The 21924-nt window shown below is 46.5% G+C and overlaps 1 protein-coding gene across 14 annotated transcripts in view; it reads right to left on the bottom strand.

The window, feature by feature from the left end:
• LOC138744328 (slit homolog 1 protein-like) overlaps window positions 1–21924 on the bottom strand; it is a 245922-nt gene that overhangs the window by 65421 nt on the left and 158577 nt on the right. For all 14 annotated transcript variants that reach the window (XM_069900273.1, XM_069900284.1, XM_069900285.1 and 11 more), the window contains 10 exons: window positions 20926–20997; window positions 18428–18591; window positions 15333–15457; window positions 13631–13728; window positions 11861–12000; window positions 8835–8928; window positions 4908–5045; window positions 3347–3578; window positions 1626–1756; window positions 261–415 (listed from right to left, as the gene is read on the bottom strand). In XM_069900273.1, the coding sequence (XP_069756374.1) occupies window positions 261–415; window positions 1626–1756; window positions 3347–3578; window positions 4908–5045; window positions 8835–8928; window positions 11861–12000; window positions 13631–13728; window positions 15333–15457; window positions 18428–18591; window positions 20926–20997 (1349 nt within the window). The remainder of the gene's footprint in view (window positions 1–260; window positions 416–1625; window positions 1757–3346; window positions 3579–4907; window positions 5046–8834; window positions 8929–11860; window positions 12001–13630; window positions 13729–15332; window positions 15458–18427; window positions 18592–20925; window positions 20998–21924) is intronic.

Genomic DNA, 21924 nt, shown 5'->3' with positions numbered 1-21924 from the left:
ATGGGGTACAGGGAGGGGGGAGCAGGGGGATTGGGTCAGTGAAGGGCATGGGGAGGGTAAGGGGGTAGGAAAGTATTGAGGAGGGGTACAGGAGCAGGGGGTGCAAGAGGGAGGGTACTTGGAGCGTGGGTGAATGGGGTGGGGGAGGGATATAGGAAGCGGAAGGTGAGGGTGGGTACAGAGCAGGGGAGCAGGGTGTTGGTCATGGTAGAACAAGGGAGGAGGAATAGGTATGGGAGCCAGCTCAACTTGACCTTTACCTCCAATGTAGAGCGGGGTCTCACGGTTCTGCGTGGATTGCTTGACGGAGCTCTCCATGCTCTTGGGAGCCCCTCCATCGATGGAGAGATTGACCATCTGGTCCAAGGTGAGAATTTCCACAGTGTGAAACTGCCCATCGTTGATTGTCTCCAGGCTGTGGATACATGATGATAGAGTCATGCCTGACAAGGATCTATTTCCAAGCTGTCTGTCCCAGACTAACTGACCTCTTCAACTTCTCCCCTTGTTGGAGACATTCCCTTCATCCTATCCTTCCTCCCCACATCTTCACTGCGACTTAAAGCCATCATATTTTGATATCGATAATCATGTTTATTGTCCTACACATTGTACAGATGCACCAAAATTCTGACGCTGAACAGGTACTTGTGAAGAAAATCTACAAAAGTGAACTAATTGAATTAATTTAAATATCCCATTGGTGAAAATGGATCTTCAAATCCCAAAATGTTTTTCTTTCTCTTAAGATGCTGCTGGAACCTTTTTATAAATTTATAATTAAAAAAAAAATTTAGACATACATACAATACAGTAACAGACCCTTCCAGTCTACGAGTCCGTGCCACCCAATTAACCTACACTCCAGTACACTTTGAAAGGTGGGAAGAAACCAGAACCCCGGGGGAAAACCTACACAGACATAGGGATAACGTACAAACTCTTTACAGACAGCACAGGATTCAAACCTGGATTGCCATAATAGCACTGCACTAGAGTGTGAGCCCAGGTGGAGATGATGGGGCAGGTGAATTTCACTATCCAAAAGTCAACTGGGTGCATGCACGTCTCAGCCAGAAACCCTGAGGCCTCCTGAAGACAAACTGCACTCACAAAAAGTTTCTAAGGCCTACCTGGCTTCCGGTGGCCCACAGTGGCAATGACTGAGCGGCATGGTTGGCGCAATGCTGTGACAGCGCCAGTGATTGGGACTGCTGTAAGGAGTTTGTACGTTCTCCCCGTGACTCCGTGGGTTTTCCCCAGGGACTCTGGTTTCCTCCCAGCATTCAAAATGTATGGGGATTGTAGGTTAATTGGGTGTAACACAGGCTCATGGGCCAAAAGGACCTGTTACCACCCTGCATGTCTAAATTAAAATGAATTTAAATGAAAAATACTTTCAAGTCAAAGGCAGCTCTGTAAGAAACACATCTTTAATATAAAGTATTTTATTAAAAGATTTTTAAAGACCACGTGGAAGTGGACCATGTCACACTGGTTGAGAACCACTGGATCCATCTGGTTGCTTGTGGTGAGGGGTGGGGGGGAGGAGGAGGAGTGGGAGATAAGGAAGCTGATTGGATTATTCTCAGTGCTGTAATGGTAGCTATCTCTCTGGACATCACCTGTAAATGGCAGAGCTGGGATCGCTTCCAGGGTCGTAGCTGACACGCACACGGCCTTGGTAAAGCTCGACCGCAATGTGATCGTTGTCTCCGTTGTATAGCAAGATCCCGTTATCCTCTGCAGTGGAGACCTGAGGGGGGAAAGCCCATCTATTGTTAGCAATCTTGCAAAGGATGCGCACTTCCTGTCTGAGTGCTGCCTCAATATCTGTCTTCAAGGGTTTGAGAGGCAGCCACACCTCTCCTTTACCAAGATAGTGCCTGCTTCTCAAAACCTAGGATAAAAATAAGGGCTCCAAGAACATAAGAAATAGGAGCAGGAGTCGGCCATCCAGCCCATCAATGTGATCATGGCCGATCTGATGAGAGGCTCATCTCCACCTACTTGCCTTTTCCCCATATCCCTTAATTCCCCTACTATGTAAAAATCTATCCAACCTTGGTTTAAATATCTCTACTGAGGTTGCTTCTCCTGCTTCAATAGGCAGCGAATTCAGGGAAAAGTAGTCCCTCCTCATCTACTTCTAACCCTAGATCTTGAGGCTATGTGCCCTAGTTCTGGTCTCCCCTACCAATGGAAACAACTTACCTACCTCAATCTTTTCTGTGCCTTTCATAATTGTATACGTTTCTATAAGATCCCCTCTCGTTCTTCTAAATTCCAGCGAGTACAGTCCCAAATGATTCCATTTTTTTGTCATAGGCTAACCCCCTCATCTCTGGAATCAACCTGGTGAACCTCCTCTGGATCACCTCCAAGGCCAGTACATCCTTCCTCAAGTTCTTTGGCTTGGCTTCGCGGACGAAGATTTATGGAGGGGGTAAAAGTTCACGTAAGCTGCAGGCTCGTTTGTGGCTGACAAGTCCGATGCGGGACAGGCAGACACGGTTGCAGCGGCTGCAGGGGAAAATTGGTTGGTTGGGGTTGGGTGTTGGGTTTTTCCTCCTTTGCCTTTTGTCAGTGAGGAGGGCTCTGCGGTCTTCTTCAAAGGAGGTTGCTGCCCGCCAAACTGTGAGGCGCCAAGATGCACGGTTTGAGGCGATATCAGCCCACTGGTGGTGGTCAATGTGGCAGGCACCAAGAGATTTCTTTAGGCAGTCCTTGTACCTTTTCTTTGGTGCACCTCTGTCACGGTGGCCATTGGAGACCTCAAGTAAGAAGACCAGAACTGCATGCAGTGCTCCAGATGCTGTCTCAACGGTACATTGTACATCTGCAGTGAACCTTCTTACTTCTAATCTCAATCCCTCTAGCAATGAAGGCCAACATTCTATTTGTCGCCTTGTTAGCCTGCTGCACCTGCAAACCAACCTTTTGTGATTCATGCACAAGCACTCCAAGTCCTTCTGCATGGCAGCGTGCTGCAGTCACGTGCCATTTCAATAATACTGTGATCTTCCATTTTTCCTTCCAAAGCGGATAACCTTGCTTATGTTGGGCAGAAATGTTTTCTTCAAAGAGCGGTGCCAAAGTGCATTACTATACACTTTCTGACTTTAGTCCATTCTCCTAATCTATCTAGGTCTCTTGGTCAAGTTTTCCCTCAGCCTCCAGTTCTTAAAACTTTGACAGTCCGTGTTGTTTTATTTACTGATTATTTACCTTATTCACCAGTTAATGGGTTGACTTGTTGGATAACACGCAAAACAAACATTTTCCCTGTATCTCGTACAATAAACTTGAGTCTTAATGTAAAGTGCAGACTGACTCTGGAGGTTACCTGCAGAGAGATGTTTGCCTGGGGCCAGTTCTTCAGCTCGGTAAACTGGAGGTAGGAATCGCGATCCACAAAATTGACGCTGACCAGTTTGTCGCATCGTGCCCCTCCAAAACCAGGGAGGCACTGGCACAGCGCGCTGTTGCCCACACACTGCCCACCATTGAGACAATCCTGCGGCTGACATTGGAGAAGGGTCTGGGAGGTGAGAGAGGGGAGCTCACAGAAACGGCCACTGGGGGGAGACAAAGAGTCACATGGAGGTCAACGTACAGCATGAAATACAGTTTCCCACACCATACTTATGGCTAAGAGCTCGAGCCTCCCTGTTGGTACTGCAGACAGTAACTAGTCACATGTGCATTACTTTAACCATGAAACAACGCAATCCCGATTTCTGGCGCTGTCTGTATGGAGTTGCACGCTCCCCTGATTCTCTCCCCTCCCCCCCCTCGACTGCTCGGTCTCCTCCCCCCCCCCCCCAGGTCAGTGGGTTAATTGGTCTCTGTGATCACCCCTCATGTGTAAGTGGGCTGAAGGAGCATCCAGGGCGGTGGGAATCGGTGGGCAGGTGTCAGAGAATGAGCTACAGGGTACATAGGACGCACGATTAGCATAGCGGTTACTGCAGCGCTGTGACAGCGCCAGTGATCGGGAGTGAGGTTTGAACCCAGCGATGCCTGTGAAGAGTTTGTACATTCTCCTCATGCCTGCCTGGGTTTTCCCCAGGGGCTCTGATGCCCCTTCAAATAAAAAAGCACCGGGGATTGCAGGTTAATTGGGTGGAATGGGCTTGTAGGCCGAAAGGGCTTGTAACCACCCACCCCCTCCCCCACTTCCCCTTCCAATTCTCAACTCCTCCTCCCCATCACACCCCTCCCCTGCTTTCTCCTACCATCCTCACCCATCCCTCTTTATCTTTACCTCCTATGAATGCTGTGAGACCTACTGAGTTCTACCAGAATCTCTGAGTTTTCACTACAATCACAGCGTCTGCAGACTTTCACTTCAATGAGACCCCACCCCCTCATTCTTCTAAACTCCAGCAACTGCAGTCCCAGAGCCCTCAAACTCTCATCATATGAAAGCCCTTTCACTCTGGGGATCCTTATAAACCTCCACTGGACTCTTTCCACTGTCAACACAACATTCCTTAACTGATCGCGGAGAGGTACTCCAAATGAAATACTGCTAGAGAAGCAGTATTCTGGATTGAGTTGTTGAACCAATGTCTTGCCTCACCATTCAGGGAGCCATGAGGAATTCTAGAGCAAAGCTTTTCCCGGTCAGTCTGGCCAACAGGTAACACTCTCTAAACAGCACTGAAACAGACTTCCAGACATTTATCAATGCTGTTAATGGGATTTTGCAGTGCATAACATGAGTGCTGGATTTCTGATGTTATTACAGTGATAGCAATTGGCGAAGAGCTTCCTTGGCTGCATCAAATGTAATGATGACCTGGACGTGAACGATCTTACTCACTGGTGAGTCCCAGGGAGGGGAGTAACAAAAGGAAGGTTGAAATGGGCTGTGAGCTGTCAGGGCTATCATCACTACCCACCTGTAACCTTCTGAGCACAAACAGGTGTAGCCGTCCACCGTGTCCACACACACTCCGTTCCCCTGACATTTGTGGTCCTGGCAGTTGTCAACGGCAATGCTGCAGTTCTCTCCCATGTACCCAGAAGGGCACTCACACCTAAAGGTCACGGACAGGAATTACATCAGGAGACTTGGATCAGGACCCAGGCAAGAATACATCTAGAGTTTTGTACTGAGCTCCCTCTACACTGTCCCATCACACACTTCCAAGGCAGGGACTGCACGGGTTCGATATAGAGTGAAGCTCCCTTGACAATTTCCCAAAACACACTACCAGGGCAGGGACAGCACGGGTTAGATACAGAGAGAAGTTCCCTTTACTGTGATTCTATTATTAATTTTTATGATTTAAAAATTTTATATATATATATATATATATATATATAGGTAAGCTTGGCAGTATGTGTGGACCAGCCACCCTATGGGTCCCTTTGCCTCGCTATTTGAGCATTTATCAGAGAATTGCAGACCAATAGCTGCCAAATGCAGGAGATCTAGTCCGGAGTACAAACGTTTCATTAAAACTGAAGTCCAGAGGCTGTTGGCCGAAGGCATCATTGAACCCAACAAACAGCCCCTGGTGAGCACAGTTGTTGGTGGTAAAAGTGGGGGGGGGGGGGTGGCAGAGGAGAACTGGATGGTAACAGACTACAGCCAGACTGTGAATAGATTTATGTTACTGGATGCCTACCCCCTACCCTGAATCGCTGACATAGTGAATGAGATAGCCAATATAGGGTCTTCTCCACCAGAGACCTTTAAGTTGGCATACCATCAGATCCCAACCCGCCCAGAGGACAGGCCCTACATGGCTTTTGAAGCTGACGGCCAACTGTATCAGTTCCTCAGGGTGCCATTTGATCTGAAAAACGGGGTATCAGTGTTCCAAAGGGAGATGGAATGCATGGTGAACAATCACAAGCTAATGGCAATGTTCCCATATTTGGATATTGTCACATGTGGCCATGACGTGGAGGAACACGATATGAATCTGAGGGAATTCCTCACCACGGCAAAAACCCTAAACCTGACATATAATCAGAAGAAGTGCATGTTCCACAATTCACAGCTGACGATACTAGGGTGTGTGTTGGAGGGAGGGATCGTGTCCCTGGACCCCAAGAGAATGTCCCCCCTTAGGGAACTCCCATTGCCCCAGAACCTGGAAGCCCTGAAAAAGTGTCTTGGGTTCTTTTCCTATTATGCCGAATGGGTCCCCAATTAAGCGAACAAGGCCCGGCCATTAGTGAAGGCAACGGAGAATCCCCCATCAGTGCAGGCTCGTAAAGCCTTCGAGGGCATCAAGGATGAGATTGCCAAGGCGGCGATGCATGCCATTGATGAATCCCTTGCATTCCAAGTGGGAAGTGATGCCTTTGATGTAGCCCTAGCAGCCACGCTGAATCAGGGAGGCAGGCCAGTGGCATTTTTCTCCAGAACACTCCAGGGCCCGGAACTCAGGCACTCGGTAATTGAGAAAGAGGCCCAGGCCATAGTGGAGGCTGTGTGCCACTGGAGGCATTATTTGACTGGAAGACCATTTACCCTGCTGACGGACCAGAGGGTCATCGCATTTATGTTTAACAACAAACAGCAGGGTAAAATAAAAAATGATAAGATCATGTGGTGGAGCATCAAACTCTCCAAATATAATTATGAGATCTTATGCCGACCCAGGAATCTTAATGAGCTACCCAATGCTCTGTCCTGGGGAGCGTGTGCCAGCGCACAAGCAGATCTTCTGAAGTTCCTACATAACAAGCTCTGCCACCCCAGGGACTCAGTTGAGGAGATTTGGGAACTCTCCGGTAACACCTCGGTCTGTGCTGAATGCAAGCTGCATTTTTACAGACCAGATAGAGCCCAACTGATTAAGGCAACAAGTCCCTTCGAAAGTCTTAGTATGGACTTCAAGGGTCCCTTCCCATCCAATAACAGGAATCTGTACTTCCTGAATGTAGTGGATGAGTACTCCCAGTTCCCGTCTGTTATCTCTTGTCCGAATACGACCGCAGCCAAGGTCATCAGAGCACTATGTTTGGATATCCCAGCTACATACAGTGACAGGGGTTCCTCCTCCATGAATCGGAAGTCACAGAGGATCTCAAGACTACCGGACAGGCTGAACCTGTGATGGACACTATGAACGATGTATATATGTAATACAGTATGTACTCCATGTCACCACATCACCCCACTGGGTTTTACCTCAAAGAAGGGGTGAATGTGGTGCAAGGCATTTGCATAGATGGACTGGCCAGTCCGAATCTCCCTGACCTTCCCTAACCCCTCCCTTGGCTCCTCCCCTGATTTCCCAATAAAGGCTGGTGTGCCCGGACTTGCCCCCTCTTGCTCCTGTACCTGGAATCTGGCCAAGTAGTGTATATCAGTAATGCACAGGGTTTTGGTAATTAAACCTGTTTAATCACTCCATCATGTCAACGTGATTTCTGTGTGCACCACATATAATATATATACACACAAAAAGAACTTAATGAACTTGTATACAAAAAAAACGAAATGCACATTGAGTCTAGAAATAACCCCCCCTGTACCTTAAGAGAAAGGAAAAGAAACAGTGGACTGAGGGGGAGAAGAAGGAAAAGGGGAAAAAGCTGAGGACCATCGCCTTCCCAAGATTGTGTTATATGGCGAGCTCTCCACTGGCCACCGTGACAGAGGTGCACCAAAGAAAAGGTACAAGGACTGCCTAAAGAAATCTCTTGGTGCCTGCCACATTGACCACCGCCAGTGGGCTGATATCGCCTCAAACCGTGCATCTTGGCACCTCATAGTTCGGCGGGCAGCAACCTCCTTTGAAGAAGACCGCAGAGCCCACCTCACTGACAAAAGGCAAAGGAGGAAAAACCCAACACCCAACCCCAACCAACCAATTTTCCCCTGCAACCGCTGCAACCGTGTCTGCCTGTCCCGCATCGGACTTGTCAGCCACAAACGAGCCTGCAGCTGACGTGGACATTTACCCCCTCCATAAATCTTCGTCCGCCAAGCCAAGCCAAAGAAGAAGACATATAATAGATATATATATATATATAATATATATAAACACACAAAAAGAACTTAATGAACTTGTATACAAAAAAATCGAAATGCACATTGAGTCTAGAAATACCCCCCCCTGTACCTTAAGAGAAAGGAAAAGAAACAGTGGACTGAGAGGGAGAAGAAGGAAAAGGGGAAAAAGCTGGCATCAACATTTAATACAATCAAAAGTAAATAAAAATATTAAATGACTAATAAGGGATGAAAATTAAATATAAAATATTTAATAAATAGACTAAACTATCTGGGCATTTAACAAATTCAAGTAAGGCTGCCAAATATCTATGAGCATATTATATCCATTTCTAAGATTTATAAGTAATTTTCTCCAAGGGTTTACAACTTTGCATTTCCATATTCCAATGATCACCATGTAAGAGGGGGTAAAACACAGGATTCTGGTGGACACTGTGGTTAAGTGAAAAAGCACACCCTTCATCAAGGTGTATGGGCTTCAGCCCGAAACATTGATGTATCTTTCCCTTTGCTACATAAAGGCACTGTTTGACCTGCTGAGTTTCCTCAGCATTTGTGTGCTTTTTCAACATGTGAAAGGGAATTGGATTTCCACATTACCGAATTTATATGCTACCACTATATATTTCCTGGCTATTTTAATAAATTTGGATTTACTTTGGGAAAGTTAACATTCACGACAGCCAAATTCCCCAAAAGGTACAATTTTTATGATATTTAATGAAGTTGTCAGTTACCAGTTCGAGTGGCCCTTTAATAAAACACACCCCCTCTCTCCTGAAGCTGGGGATCTCGGGTGGGTATTCCTGAGCTGCTCAGCATGCCTTGTCTCCACTATGTGACTCACCTTGGGCCCTCCTTGGTAGCTGTGCACTTGGCGCCTCCCTGGCATGGGTTAAATTCAGCAATACAGACTTCCAATGGCTCTTCACACAAGAGGCCTGTTCACAAACCAGAGAACAAGCTCAGTGACTGCATACAACTGGCCTCAGAGCTTGTCCAACCTCTGTGAGTGACACACCCGTACCTCTCCTCCAACCTCAACCCCACCCCCCCCCCCCCCTCACCCATTGAAGGTTATGGGTTCGAATCCATCCTTGGGAGATCTACGACACAAAATCAATCGATCTGCTAGTCCCTGGCAGTGTTCACTGCTTCTGGAGTTGGGGGAAGCAGAGGGATTCAGGGATGAAGACCATAAGACACGGGAGCAGCCCATCAGGTCTGCTCTGCCATTCAATCATGAACTGGTCCATTTTCCCACTCACCCCCATAACCTTTGATGCCCTGGCTAATCGGGAACCGATCAATCTCTGCCTTAAATGCACCCAATGACTTGGCCTCCACAAATGCCTGTAGCAACAAATTCCACAGATTCACGACTCTCTGCTGAAGACCTCCGCATCTCTGTTCCAAGCGAACACCCTTCGATCCTGAAGTTGTGCCCTCATGTCCTGGACTCTCCCACCATGGGAAACAATCTTTCTACATCTGCTCTGTCCACGCCTTTCAACATTCAAAATATTTCAGTGAGATTCCCCCTCATTCTAAATTCCAACGAATACAGGGCCAAGAGCTGTCAAATGCTCTTCTTACGACAACCCTCCTCAACACTCCTTAAACACACCCTTTCATTCCCGGAATCATCCCTGTGAACCTCCTCTGAATCCTCTCTAATGTCAGCACATCACTTTTTAAATGAGGAGCCCAAAACTGCTCACAATATTCCATCTGAGGTCTCACCAGTGCCTTATAGAACCTCAACATCACATCCCTGCTCTTATTCTCTGTTCCTCTTGAAATGAATGCCAGTATTGCATGAAAGAGACGCAGAACTCACAGAGTTCACCACCTGCCACTGAATGTAGGGATAAGGATAAAGGAATGGATCCAAACCAATTCACGAGCTCTCGGGTAAAATACAAGTGATTCTGTTAATTCCTAATTAACACCGTGGTACTGGTGTGGTGATGCGCGCCATGTAATTACAGTCATCTGCAATTTACAGTTTTTCTTGCCAAGCCTCTGATCAGTTTAGAGTTCTGTGTGCCAAGTGCAGCAAGGATGGCACAGACTGGCATCACTGGGCATAGTTGATACCCCTTGAAGAGCCTAAACTGTGCCCATGGCAGCACTGCTCCCCAATTGTCTGCATCTTGTGCACCGTCTCAGTCCCTGCTCACCTTGTCCCACTCCAACAGTCTCGCCTTCAAGGACAAGATCCTATAGTCACAGAGCTCTATGGCATGGAAGCAGACCCTTTGACCCCTCTTGCCCATGCCAGCCAATTTTTCCCATTAGCCCACGCCTTGCTCATCTCCTCCTAATCCTGGCACCTCAAGGTTTACTCTCTCAGGTGGACATAACTGTGGAGGGGGGGGGGGTGCCACAGCCAGAAGTGCTGGCCACCTCCCAGGCTCCAGAGACTTGTGTTCGATCCTGACCTCCGGCGCTGTCTGTGTGGAGTTTGCAAAGGTGTTCACATGAATATATAAATTCCCCCCCAGAGTGCGACTGAATGGTAGAATTTAGGGGAGGGGAGTTGATGTGAATCAGCCCAGTGTCTGTGTCGAACATGAAGTCCAACATAAAATAATGCTCTGCTGCCTGTACACATGATCCGAGTCCCTCCATCCCCTACAAACTCATGAGTCTTTCTAGAAGCCACTTTAACACCACCATTGCATCTGCTTCCCCCACTACCCCTGGCAGCCTGTTCCAGGCACCCACCACTCAATGTAAAAATAAATGTGCCCTATGCATCTCCTTTCACTCTTTTGCCCTCCTCTCATTCTGACACTTTTACCCTGTCACCCTATCAAATACCTCTCGCAATTTTACATTAGCTGCTGACGCTCCAGAGAAAACAACCCAAGCCTTATAATTCATGGCCAAAAAGTGGGAAGAACAACACTGAGGTGTTCATGTGGGAATTGGAGAAATTACTCTTTTCCCGCTGACAACACTTCACAGGTACTTCAGAACCTAAGAAACAGGATCAGGAGTTGGCCATCTGGCCTCTCGAGCCTCCTCTGCCATTCACAGCTGATCTGGCCGTGAACTCAGTTCCAGTTACACGCCTGTTCCCCATAACCTTTAATTTCTCCTAATATCCTACATAACCCTGCCTTAACCTTTTGGACTCCGGCCATTTTTAACCTTTCATAATACATACTTAGGACTGGGTCCAGTACAAACCAGCTGGTGGCTGGGTATAAAACCAGTCCTTGAAAACAGGGACACGGAGTCCAAAAGGTTAAATACATTCAGTGTGGCAGCCTCTACTGCTTCATTGGGCAGAGAATTCCATGGATTCACCATTCTCTAGGAGAAGCTTTTCTTCCCCCGAATCCTGAGGCTGGGTCCCCTAGTTCTAGTCTCACCACCCAGTGGGAACAACTTTCCTGCATCTATCCTTTTCACAATTTTATGTTTCTATCAGATACCCTCTCGTTCTACTGAATTCCAGTGAGTACAGTCCCGATCTCTCCCCAAAGACCACCTCTTCATCCTCCGATTCACCTCCAAAGCCAGTTGAGAAGAGGGAGACCAGAACTACATTTGCAACAGAACCTTCCCTCACTGTTACTTCACGTTACTGCAGCACCAGCGACCGGGGTTCGAATCCTGTGCTGTTTGTAACGAGTTTGCACATTCTCCTGTGTCTGCACGGGTTTCCTCCGGGCGCTCCAGTTACCTCCTACACTCCAAAATGTATGGGGGTTGAAGGTTAATTGGGTGTATTTGGGCGGCAAAGGCTCATGGGCCGGAAGAGCCTGTCATCCCAATCCAGGCTAACCTTTTCCTGTCACCATCCTGTTCTCCACCCTCTCCCTCTCTGTCTCAGAGAGACTCGCTGTGGGTGCCCCTCACCTCTGTGATGTGGTGAACACAGGCAGGTGTAGTTGTTAATTCCATCCAGGCAGGTGGCACCGTTCTTGCAGGCATTCTCCTCACAGTCGTCGATATTCACAGAGCAGGTGCTGTCTAGGAGACCCTCGGGGCAAGTACACCTGTCGGGGCAACAAGAGGACTGGAATGAACTCCAAGTGCAGAGTGTCACAGCAGGACATCCCAATGAATCATTCCCCACCTCACAGATCGTCAGGGGCAGGGAGCTGTCAATAAGTCAGCAGGCCCAGGGTCACACAGGCTTGGTAAAGGTGGAGAGGGAGCACTGCAGTGAGGAAGGGGTACTGAGGGGTGCCACACTGTGGGAGGGGCACTGTCCGAGGGGATGGTGGCTGAGTTTTCGATGGCATCTCAAAGGCCTGGGAGCCTCACGTTTGAGGAGATCAGGAGGTGGATTGCCAGGGAGCCAATTCACGAATTTCTGTTCAACGCTCTGCTATTTCATTGTCCGGATAAATGGCTCACATCTCAGACTCTTGTTTTCAACATAGGGATAAAGGGATGGTGTGTTTTGAGGAGGACTGAGTTAGCACGACTTCAATCCACACGAGACTTTCCCTTTCCTATTGTTTTATACAGTGGTCTAGTTTGGTTTTTTTTAAATCTGCCAGTCCCATCTTCCGAAAGACCTGGGCCCTACAGGAGTCGCACTGAATCAGCGACTTCAATGACCCCTATGGCCAGGAATTCTTTTGCATCACGAATGTGGTCATGATACTTGTCCCCAACTATCTCAGTTCAAAATGCACAAAGGCAGTGGTGGGGAACGATGGCACCTCGTCCATTACAGCGAGTGAAAATGGAGGGGAAATCCATGATTTGTCTACGAAACGTGAAGGCTAGCTATCAGGTTGAGACTGTGTTTCACGGGGATATGGAGTGTGCAAGGGTTAGGGTGGCCACACATCTGGTTTTAGGCCAGACAGTCCGGCTTTTGAGGACTCTGTCCTCCATCCGGCGCCACCTTGAGCTGGATGTTAATTTGTCCTCTATTTGAGAACATGGTGTGTGTGGCCATGTTTCTTCTCGTGCACATGCGTGAGTGCCGGCTCAAGCATGCGCAATGCGCAATGAGGGGAAAGGGCGACAGCAGGGCATGAAGGTTCATGGCAGGTAAGTCTCCCCCCCCCCCCCCACTGAGAGTTTCTGATGATGACCCTCCTGTCCTCCGTTTTGGTAAGTTGGAAATGCCACGCTAGTGAGGTGCAGCCACTGCTCGTGTGCTTGAAGGGGTTGCTCCTCAAGTTCCAGCTGTATTTCAGCCCAATTTTCCTGGTCTTTGGGCACCTGGCATGAAGGAAAGAGGGTTGGTTGAGGGTTGTCCTTGTCAGTCTGGTATTGGGCCTGGCCAAGATGGCCATCCATGGATCCAGGCAGCAGGTAGCCGAGGGTTCAGCTCGGGCTGACTGCCTGCCCCTTTTCTGAGAACACCTGTGTGCCCCGATATCCCTGGAGAAGGAGCACTCACGGGCAGTCAGGAGGTTCTCTGGGAATGGTTGCCCTCCCTCCCACCCAAGGGCTTGACAACCTCGACGGAGATAATCATGTTTTAATTTGTAACTTATGTTTTGTGTAAATTGAAGACTAATGCAGTACGTAACATTTGGACAATGAATAATAAAGGGTCTGTATTGATTTATCACCAAAAAGGTAACAAAAAAAGGGGCAGTACTGAGAGAGTTTCCATTAGCCATGACTACAACACTGAAACCCATCTAACCCTCCTCTCACCAGAATGTGCCTGAGTCTCCCTCCTTCACGTGACATGTCCCTCCGTTCACACATGGGCTACTGATACAGGCATTGATCGGAGATTCGCACCGTTTACCCTGGAAGTGTTAAAAAAGAGACAACAAGTTAATGCTTTGATGGAATGAATTTAACTTATATTTAAAAAATTTAGACATACAGCATGGTAACAGACTCTTCCTGCCCACGAGTACGCGCTGCCTAAATACCCCAATTAACCCACAACCCCAGTACGTTTTGCAGGATGGGAGGAAGTTGGAGCACCTGGTGGAAACCCACGCAGACACGAGGAGAACGTACAAACCCCTTACAAGCAGCGCCAGATTTGAACCCTGGTTTGCTGGTGCTGTTACAGTGTTGCATTAACCATGATGCTGGTAATGCAGGATATGTTGAGAACATTCAAGGGTCAGAAGGCGCCAGTGAGAGAAAGAACTTTTCACATCGGTGACTTTCTGTTCAAACTGGGAACAGTGACAGAAATCAAGAAAGTGTTTATAATTTTCCGGGACTTGGGGACGGGAGATGAAGGGAATAGCATATGAGGGTTGTTTGACGGCTCTTGGTCTGTACACCGTGGAGATCAGAAGAATGAGGGGGGGGGACACCCTCATTGTTGAAAGGCCTGGACAGAGTAGATGTGGCAGTTGTTTCCCATGGTAGGGGAGTCTAGGACAAGAGGGCACAACTTCAGGATCAAAGGGCTACCATTTAAAACAGAGATGCAGAGAATTTCTTCAGCCAGAGAGTAGTGAACTTCTGGAATTTGCTACCACGGGCGGCTGAGAAGGTTAGGTCGCTGGGTGTATTTAAGGCAGAGATTGATAGGTATCTGAAGAGTCAGAGAATTATGGGGAGAAGGCAGGGGAGTGGGGTTGAGTGGGAGAATGGACCAGTTCAGGATGGAATGGCGGAGCGGACTCGACAGGTCACATAGGCTACTTTTGTTCATATCTTTATGGTCTTATAGCATAGACGAGAGAAGAGCTTGTTGGTGGGGTGGAAAGTGGGAGAGACGGAGACACCATGGGTAGTGGTGTCAGCTGAGAAAGGGAAGTAAAGGCTGGGGACCAACAGGAGCTGTGACTGTGACAAGGAAGAGACAATGAAATAAAAGTGAAATGAGGTAGGAGAGAGAGAGAAATCAAATGCAGGAGTCCCTATTGTTCTGAAAGCCACGGTGTACCCAGTCAGAACTTGAGGTACGAGCTCTGGAGCTGGCACTGAAATTGGTAATCTAAGGAGCTGGTGGTCTATATACAGTATATCAGGTAACAGGGGTCACCTCCATGCAGGAATATAATTGATAGGATTGGGGATTTAAATATATGGAACAGTTACAGTGAGTTACAGGCTGGGATCCAATCCAGGAGTTTGGTGGGTTTATATATCTAATAACAGATCCCTGGGAGTGGTTTACAGGCTGGGGTTTAATGGAGGGATTTGGGGCAGTTGGGGGGGTTTATATACAGAATAACAGATTTCCAGGATCTAATCCTGGACTCAGTTGGGGGGGGGGGCAGATTTATACATAGAAAAACCAATTCCCAGGAGTGAGTTACAGGCTGTAGAATGACTGCATTGTGTTCCTTCCTGGATTGTCACGGAGGGTTTCTGGTGGATTTATGCAGCAGGTTGAGGTCTGGATTGGAGTGGGGACTGAACTGCTGGTGGACATTTTTACCTGATAACCATAGGGGCAGCTGCACCTGTAATATTCCAGGGGATCATGGTGGCAGGTTCCATGGTTCAGGCAAGGGTTGGACAGACAGGGGCTGCACTTGGCCAGGATACTCAGTTCTGTCGGCTCTGTGGAGATCAAAGGCATCATGCTTAGTTTCTCTGCACTATTACTAGGGTAACAGTAAATATTTATTTTCTATGGTTTTTATGTGTACTTATTCATTTTTAATTCAACTAAGCATTTAGTATGTAGTTGTTTCCCATTTCTTTTGTACCTGTTCAGATGCAGCAAGTAAGAATTTCAATGCTGATGTACAGAGCCCTCCATAATGTTTGGCACAAAGACACTTTTTTTCCTTTATTTGCACCTGTGCTCCACAGTTTTAAATTTGTAATCAAATAATTTGCATGTGATTAAAGTGCACATTCCATATGATTCAAGGTTATTTATATGCATTTTGGTTTGACCATGTATAAATGTAGCACTTTTTATACATAGTCCCCTCATTTCAGGGCACCATAATGTTTGGAACATTTGGATTCTGGGAAGAAAAGGGGGTTATCATATGAGGAGCGTTTAATGGGCTGAACTTGTTGGAATTTAGGAGAATGGGGGTGTGGGGATCTCATTGAAACATTTTGAATGTTGAAAGGCATGGACAGAGTAGATACAGAAAGATTGTTTCCCATGGTGGGAGAGTCCAGGACAAGAAGGTACAACTTCAGGATTGAAGGGCTTCCAGTTAGAACAGAGATGTGGAGAATTTTCTTTCGCCAGAGGGTGATGAATCTATGAAATTTGTTGCCTCAAGTGGTTGTGGAGGCCAGGTTATTGCGTGTATTTAAGGAAGAGCTTGATAGGTTCTTGATTAGCCAGGGCATCAAAGGTTATGGGAGAAGGCCGGGCAGTGGGGCTGAGTGGGAAAATGAATCAACTCATGATTAAATGGTGGGGCAGACTTGATGGGCTGAGTAGCCTATTTCTGCTCCTATGCCTTATGGTCTAAGTTTTAATGTATTTTTAATCATTCTTTAAATGTTTATTTGTTAAATTATTTTAAGCAATATTTATAATTATTAAATGTCTGTGTGTGTCAGATTGAAAACTCGGGAGTGTTTTGGGTAAGGCCGAGTCTTTACTGCAGCCTAACTACAGCACTTGAATGGGAGGATTAGGAGGAATTAGCTCACACATCCATCCAAGGTGAGCATGGATGTGAGGAGATCTGGGATCAGCGTTGGTGACACTGATCATGTGTATCCAGGAACTTGATATTAGTAATATCCATGTAGTAGTTATGAATGAAGCTTATCTAACAATTCCCTCTGAATCAGCATCCTTCCTAGATTCCTACCATACCTCCATTTGTTTGATCCACTATTGCCTTCATTTACCAGAACATTGAGTATAAAAGTAAGGAGGTCACGTTGCAACTGTATAATACTTTGGTTTGGATACATATCATCAAGGATCCACACCACCCAGCACACACTCTGTTCTCACTGCTACCATCAGGAAAGAGGTCTAGGTGCCACACGACTTGCACCACCAGGTTCAGGAACAGCTGCTACCCCTCCACCATCAGGCTCCTCAACTACAAACTCAATTAGGGATTCATTTAAGGAATCTTACTTTTGTACTTTATTGATTTTTTTTCTCTGTATTGAACAATCAGTTTGTTTACATTTCTTTATTTGTTTACATGTGTACGTCGAGTCTGGGTTTTTTTGCACTCCCAATTAGTGATAATTCTACCTCGCCCGAGGGGAAAAGGAATCTCAGAGTTGTATGTGAGGCCATGTTGTACTCTGACAATAAATTTGAAATCTGAACTTGGTGTACTGCATTCATTTCTGGTCCCCCCATTACAGGAAGGTTTTGGATTGAGTGCAGAAGAGATTTACCAGGATGTTAAAAGTATATCATGAAAATTTGTAGACACCGTAGTTGAAGTAAAAACACAAAATGCTGGAGAAACTCAGCAGGTCAAACCTCAAACCCGAAACGTTGGTTATGCATCTTTACTTTGTTACATAAATGACGCTGTTTGACCTGCTGAGTTTCTCCAGCATTTGTGATTTTACTTTACCAGGATGTTGCCTGGTTTAGAAGGTGTGAGCAATGGGGAGAAGTTGGAGAAACATGGGTTGTTATCTCTGGAGTGTCGGAGGCTGATTGAAATTTATGAAATTATAAGAGGCATTGTTAGGACAGACAGAACCTTCCTCCCAGGGTAAAAATGTCACATATGCTTTGGAGAGGGTACAGAGATTTACAAGGATGCTGCCTGGGTTGGAGAACATGTTTTATGAAACAAGGCTAGTAGAGCTGGGGCTAGTAGAGCTGGATACAGCAACTAAGAATGAGAGATGACTTAATAGAGGTATAAGATTATGAGGGGCTTAGATAAAATGTACAGCCAGCACCTTTGTCTTGGGGCTACAGTAGCAGAGGACATCTGTTTAAGGAAAGGGGGGGGGGTGAAATTTAGAAGAGATGCAGTAATTACATAGAGTGCGTGCCTGGAAACAGAAAAAAAATAGTGGAACTTAAAATGCTTTTAGTTTTAGTTTGATTTGAGCATCGTGTTCAGTACAGACTCGAGGGCTGAAGGGCCTGTGCTGTACTGTTCTAGGTTATATGGTGGTGCGTGACTAACAGGTATTCCCCATTAGACCAGCAATTCTCAATCTGATGTCCCCCATAGGACTCTGCTTCTTGTTTAGGGGCCCCTTCCCTGTGAAGCAGTCCAGTTTTGGTTTCTTCTGTACTCTCCTACTGACTACCTAAAAAATATTTATGTGAGGTGAGGTGAAAAGAAAACAAGGCTCCTACTTAAATGTGCTGTGGCCCCCAGGGAGGCCATCCATTGAGAATGGCTGATCTTGACCCCAGTGCCAGAATAATCCCTCCCTCATTTCTGAGCACCTGATGTTCTAGATCCCAAGCCTGGTCCATGGTTCGGACCAGGTTATGGCCACTTCTGATCTGGTTCCCCGGTTCACATTCTACGTTAAGATGAGAGAGATAGATGCTGGATGATCAGGATTTCCAAGCACTGGGATGCTGGATTCTAGGAGTTCTGCTGTCCTTACCTCGGCACTCAAATTTCTTGGCTGGAGTTGTCAAGAGGAGCTTGCCCTCCATGTCCCCTGGCCCAGCACAGCGGGCAATGCCAGGCTCTTTGTAGCCAGTTTTTACCCAGTCGGACAGCCAGCGCAGATTGCAGTCACAGTGCAATGGGTTGGCTCCAATGGCACTGAGGGAGAGAGATTCAGGAAGATTTTACCTTATAATCCTATATTGGTACACCTTACAAGAAAGCCCATCAAATCATATTCAAGTTGCAGATGATACAAAGATAGGTGGAGGGGGAGATAGTGATGAGGAAATGGAAAGGCTCCAAAGACACTCAGATAGATATGATTCCTCGAATGAAGAGATTAACATATGAGGTATGTTTGACAGCTCTTGGACTGTACTCCTTGGAGTTCATAAGAATGAGGTGGGGGGGGGGGGGGGTACCTCATAGAAGCATTTTGAATGTTAAAAGGCCTGGACAGAGTAGATGTGGAAAGTTGTTTCCCATGGTGGGGTGGAGGATCGAGGATAAGAGGGCATAACTTCAGGATTGAAGGGCGCCCATTTAAAACAGAGATGTGGAGAAATTTCTTTAGCCAGAGACTGGTGAACCTCTGGAATTTGCTGTCATGGGGAGTTGTGGAAACCAGGTCATTGAGTGTATTTAAGGCAGAGATTGAAAGGTATATAATAGTCAGATATGTCAAAAGTTATGGGGAGAAGGTAGGGGAGCGGGGCTCAGCTCATGATGGAATGGCAGAGCAGACTTGATGGGCCGAATACTCTACTTATGTACCTATATCTTATGGTGCAAGTTCAAAATTTATTTTCATATGTAATATGAAGCAGTAATAAGATTTGTTTGGTGAGCAGAACAGCTAGACACCCCATACATAGTGCAGCAAGAAAAACACAGAACAGATCTGCAGAATTACAGAGAGATCCGTTGGGATGGAGCAAAGGCAGCATAGTTTGACTAGTGTGAGGTTCATTCAGGAGTCTGATAACAGAAGCAAATAATCTGCTGGTGTGTGAATCATCTTCCTTCGGGGAGGGGGGAAGAAGAGAGAATGGCTGGAATGGGATGGTCTTTTGATATGCTGGCTAATTTTCCAGTGCAGCAGGACATATAGATGGGAGGGAGGAGGGGGGAGGGGAAGAATTTGTGTGATGGCAGCCTAGTTCAGTGAGAATCATAGGTTCATCTCACTCCAGAAGCCAGGCCAATTGCCCATGCAACATTGAAGGTGGTGTTTATAAGGTGGGGAATTAAATGCTTACCCTGTCTGCCCTGTCAGGTGGGCATCAGAGATCACACAGGAACAAGGGAAATTCTCCCTACAGCCCCAGCTAATTACTTATCCCATATCCAAAAATGCTAAAAGAGCCAAAAATAATGCAAACATTCAGAAGGTCAAGCAGCGTCTATGGAGAGAGGAACAGTTGGTGTTCCAAGTTAAACAAGAAGTCTGCAGACGCTATGATTTAATTGATAAAAAGTGCTGGAGAAACTCAGCAGGTCACACAGCATTCTTTATATAGCAAAGATACATAACCAACGTTTCGGGCCTAAGCCCTTTGTCAAAGTATGAGCAATGCTCCAAGTTTATGCCCTTCTAGATCATTAAAACTGAGATTAGCTCCTTTTCAGCTGCTTGTAAAATGGGTGCTGCTGTTCCTTCTGACTTCCCAAAACATTTCACTGGAGGTAAGGCACCCTGAGGTTCTCAACTTGAGACGAGCATCATGTTTGCTGTTTTGATCTCCCCTGAAGAAGGACATTCCTACAATTGAGGGAGTGCTGCAAAGGTTCACCAGACTAATCCCTGGGATGGCAGGAGTGACGGGTAGAACCATAGAACATTACAGAATAGAAACTGACCCATTCAGCCCTTCTAGTCTGTGCCAAACCACTTTTTTGCCTCGTCCCACTGACCTGCACCCAGTCCATAGCCCTCCATACCTTTCCCATCAATGGACCTGTCCAAATTCTTCTTAAATGTTAAAAATGAGCCCACATTCACCAGGATGAAGACGGAATAGGTGGACCAGGATTATAATCGCAAGAAATTGGAAGAATGAGAGGGGATCTCATTGAGGTGTACAAAATTCTGACATGTTGATGCAGGAAGAATGTTCCTGTTGTTGGGGAAGTCCAGAATACTCTCGTGGAAGAAAGAGTAATCCAAAATATGGCTCAGCAGAAATGTCAGTTCTATAACAGGTGGAATGAAAGATGGAGTTACTAGAGATGGAGAATTTGATATTGAGACTGAAAAGCAGCTCGGATGGAAGATAAGGGTCCTCAAGCTTACATTTGGGCATTTTAATGGTAAATAAGCCCAGAGACAGTCAGATTTGCCCCCTAAAACAGAGAAGACAGCCAACATTAGGGCTCCTGACATGGACCAGTGACCAGGTCTGGGTCTTCCTGAACCACTCATAAGGTGATTGGATAAACATGAAGATGCCTTGTTTCATTTAGAGGCCTGAGAATACTTCTTTTACTTACAGGTGTGAGAGAGAAGCCACGTCGGCAAATATTCCCTTGGGAAGCGTGGAGATATCATTTCCATGCAGGGACCTGCATGGGAAAAGACAGAAGTAAATTCTAGAAGGATGTGCAGCACTAACTAATGGTGAAAATAATTGAAAGATGAATGTAATTTAAGTTTGAAATCCCACCAAATAAGATCATTTTAAAATTTTAAATTCAAATTAAATTTTTAAATATCAACATAATAATAGGCCCTTCCTGTCCAGGAGCCCAAATACCCCAATTGACCTGCAACTGCTGTATGTTTCAAAGGGTGGGAGAAAACCCATGCAGACATGGGGAGAAAGTACAAACTCCTTACAGACAGCGGCGGATTGTTCCCACATTCCCAGTCAAACACTGATCCCCGTAGAATACCAGTGGTATTCCACAAGGATCACTATTGGGACCATTAGTGTTTGTGATACATACAAATGACTTGGATGAAAAAGTGGGTGGGTTGGTAAATTTGCAGATGACACAAAGATTGGTAGAGTTGTGAGCAGCAAACACAAAGAATCCAACAGGATGTAGAGCAGTTATATATATGGGCAAGGAAATGGCAGATGGCATTTAATCCAGACAAATGAGAGTTCCCTTTGGGAGATCAAATACGAAAAGTTAATGGCAGGACTCTTAAAAGCATTGAGGTGCAGAGGGATCTGGGGGAGGGGGGGTAAGATTTCATGAACAGCTCATGCACGTAGCTAGGGTGGTAAAGAAGGTACGTGGTTGGGTGGGGCTGGTGAGTATAAAATGCTGCGATATTAACACGTAGGTTAGGCCACGCTTAAGTGTATTGTGTGCAATTCTGGTTGAACCATTACAGGATGTGGAGGCTTTGGAAAGGGGACAGAAGAGATTTACCAGGATGGTGCCTGGAGGGTATGAGCTATGGGGAGAGGTCGCACATTGTTTTCACCAGAGTGTTGTGCGCTGAGGGGAGACCAGCTTCTAAAATAACAAGTCATTAAT

The sequence above is a fragment of the Narcine bancroftii genome, chromosome 10, assembly GCF_036971445.1.
Source record: "Narcine bancroftii isolate sNarBan1 chromosome 10, sNarBan1.hap1, whole genome shotgun sequence".
Classification (NCBI taxonomy): Eukaryota; Metazoa; Chordata; class Chondrichthyes; order Torpediniformes; family Narcinidae; genus Narcine; species Narcine bancroftii.
The sequence above is the reverse complement of the archived record's forward strand: the minus strand, read 5'-3'. Positions and strand labels throughout refer to the sequence as shown.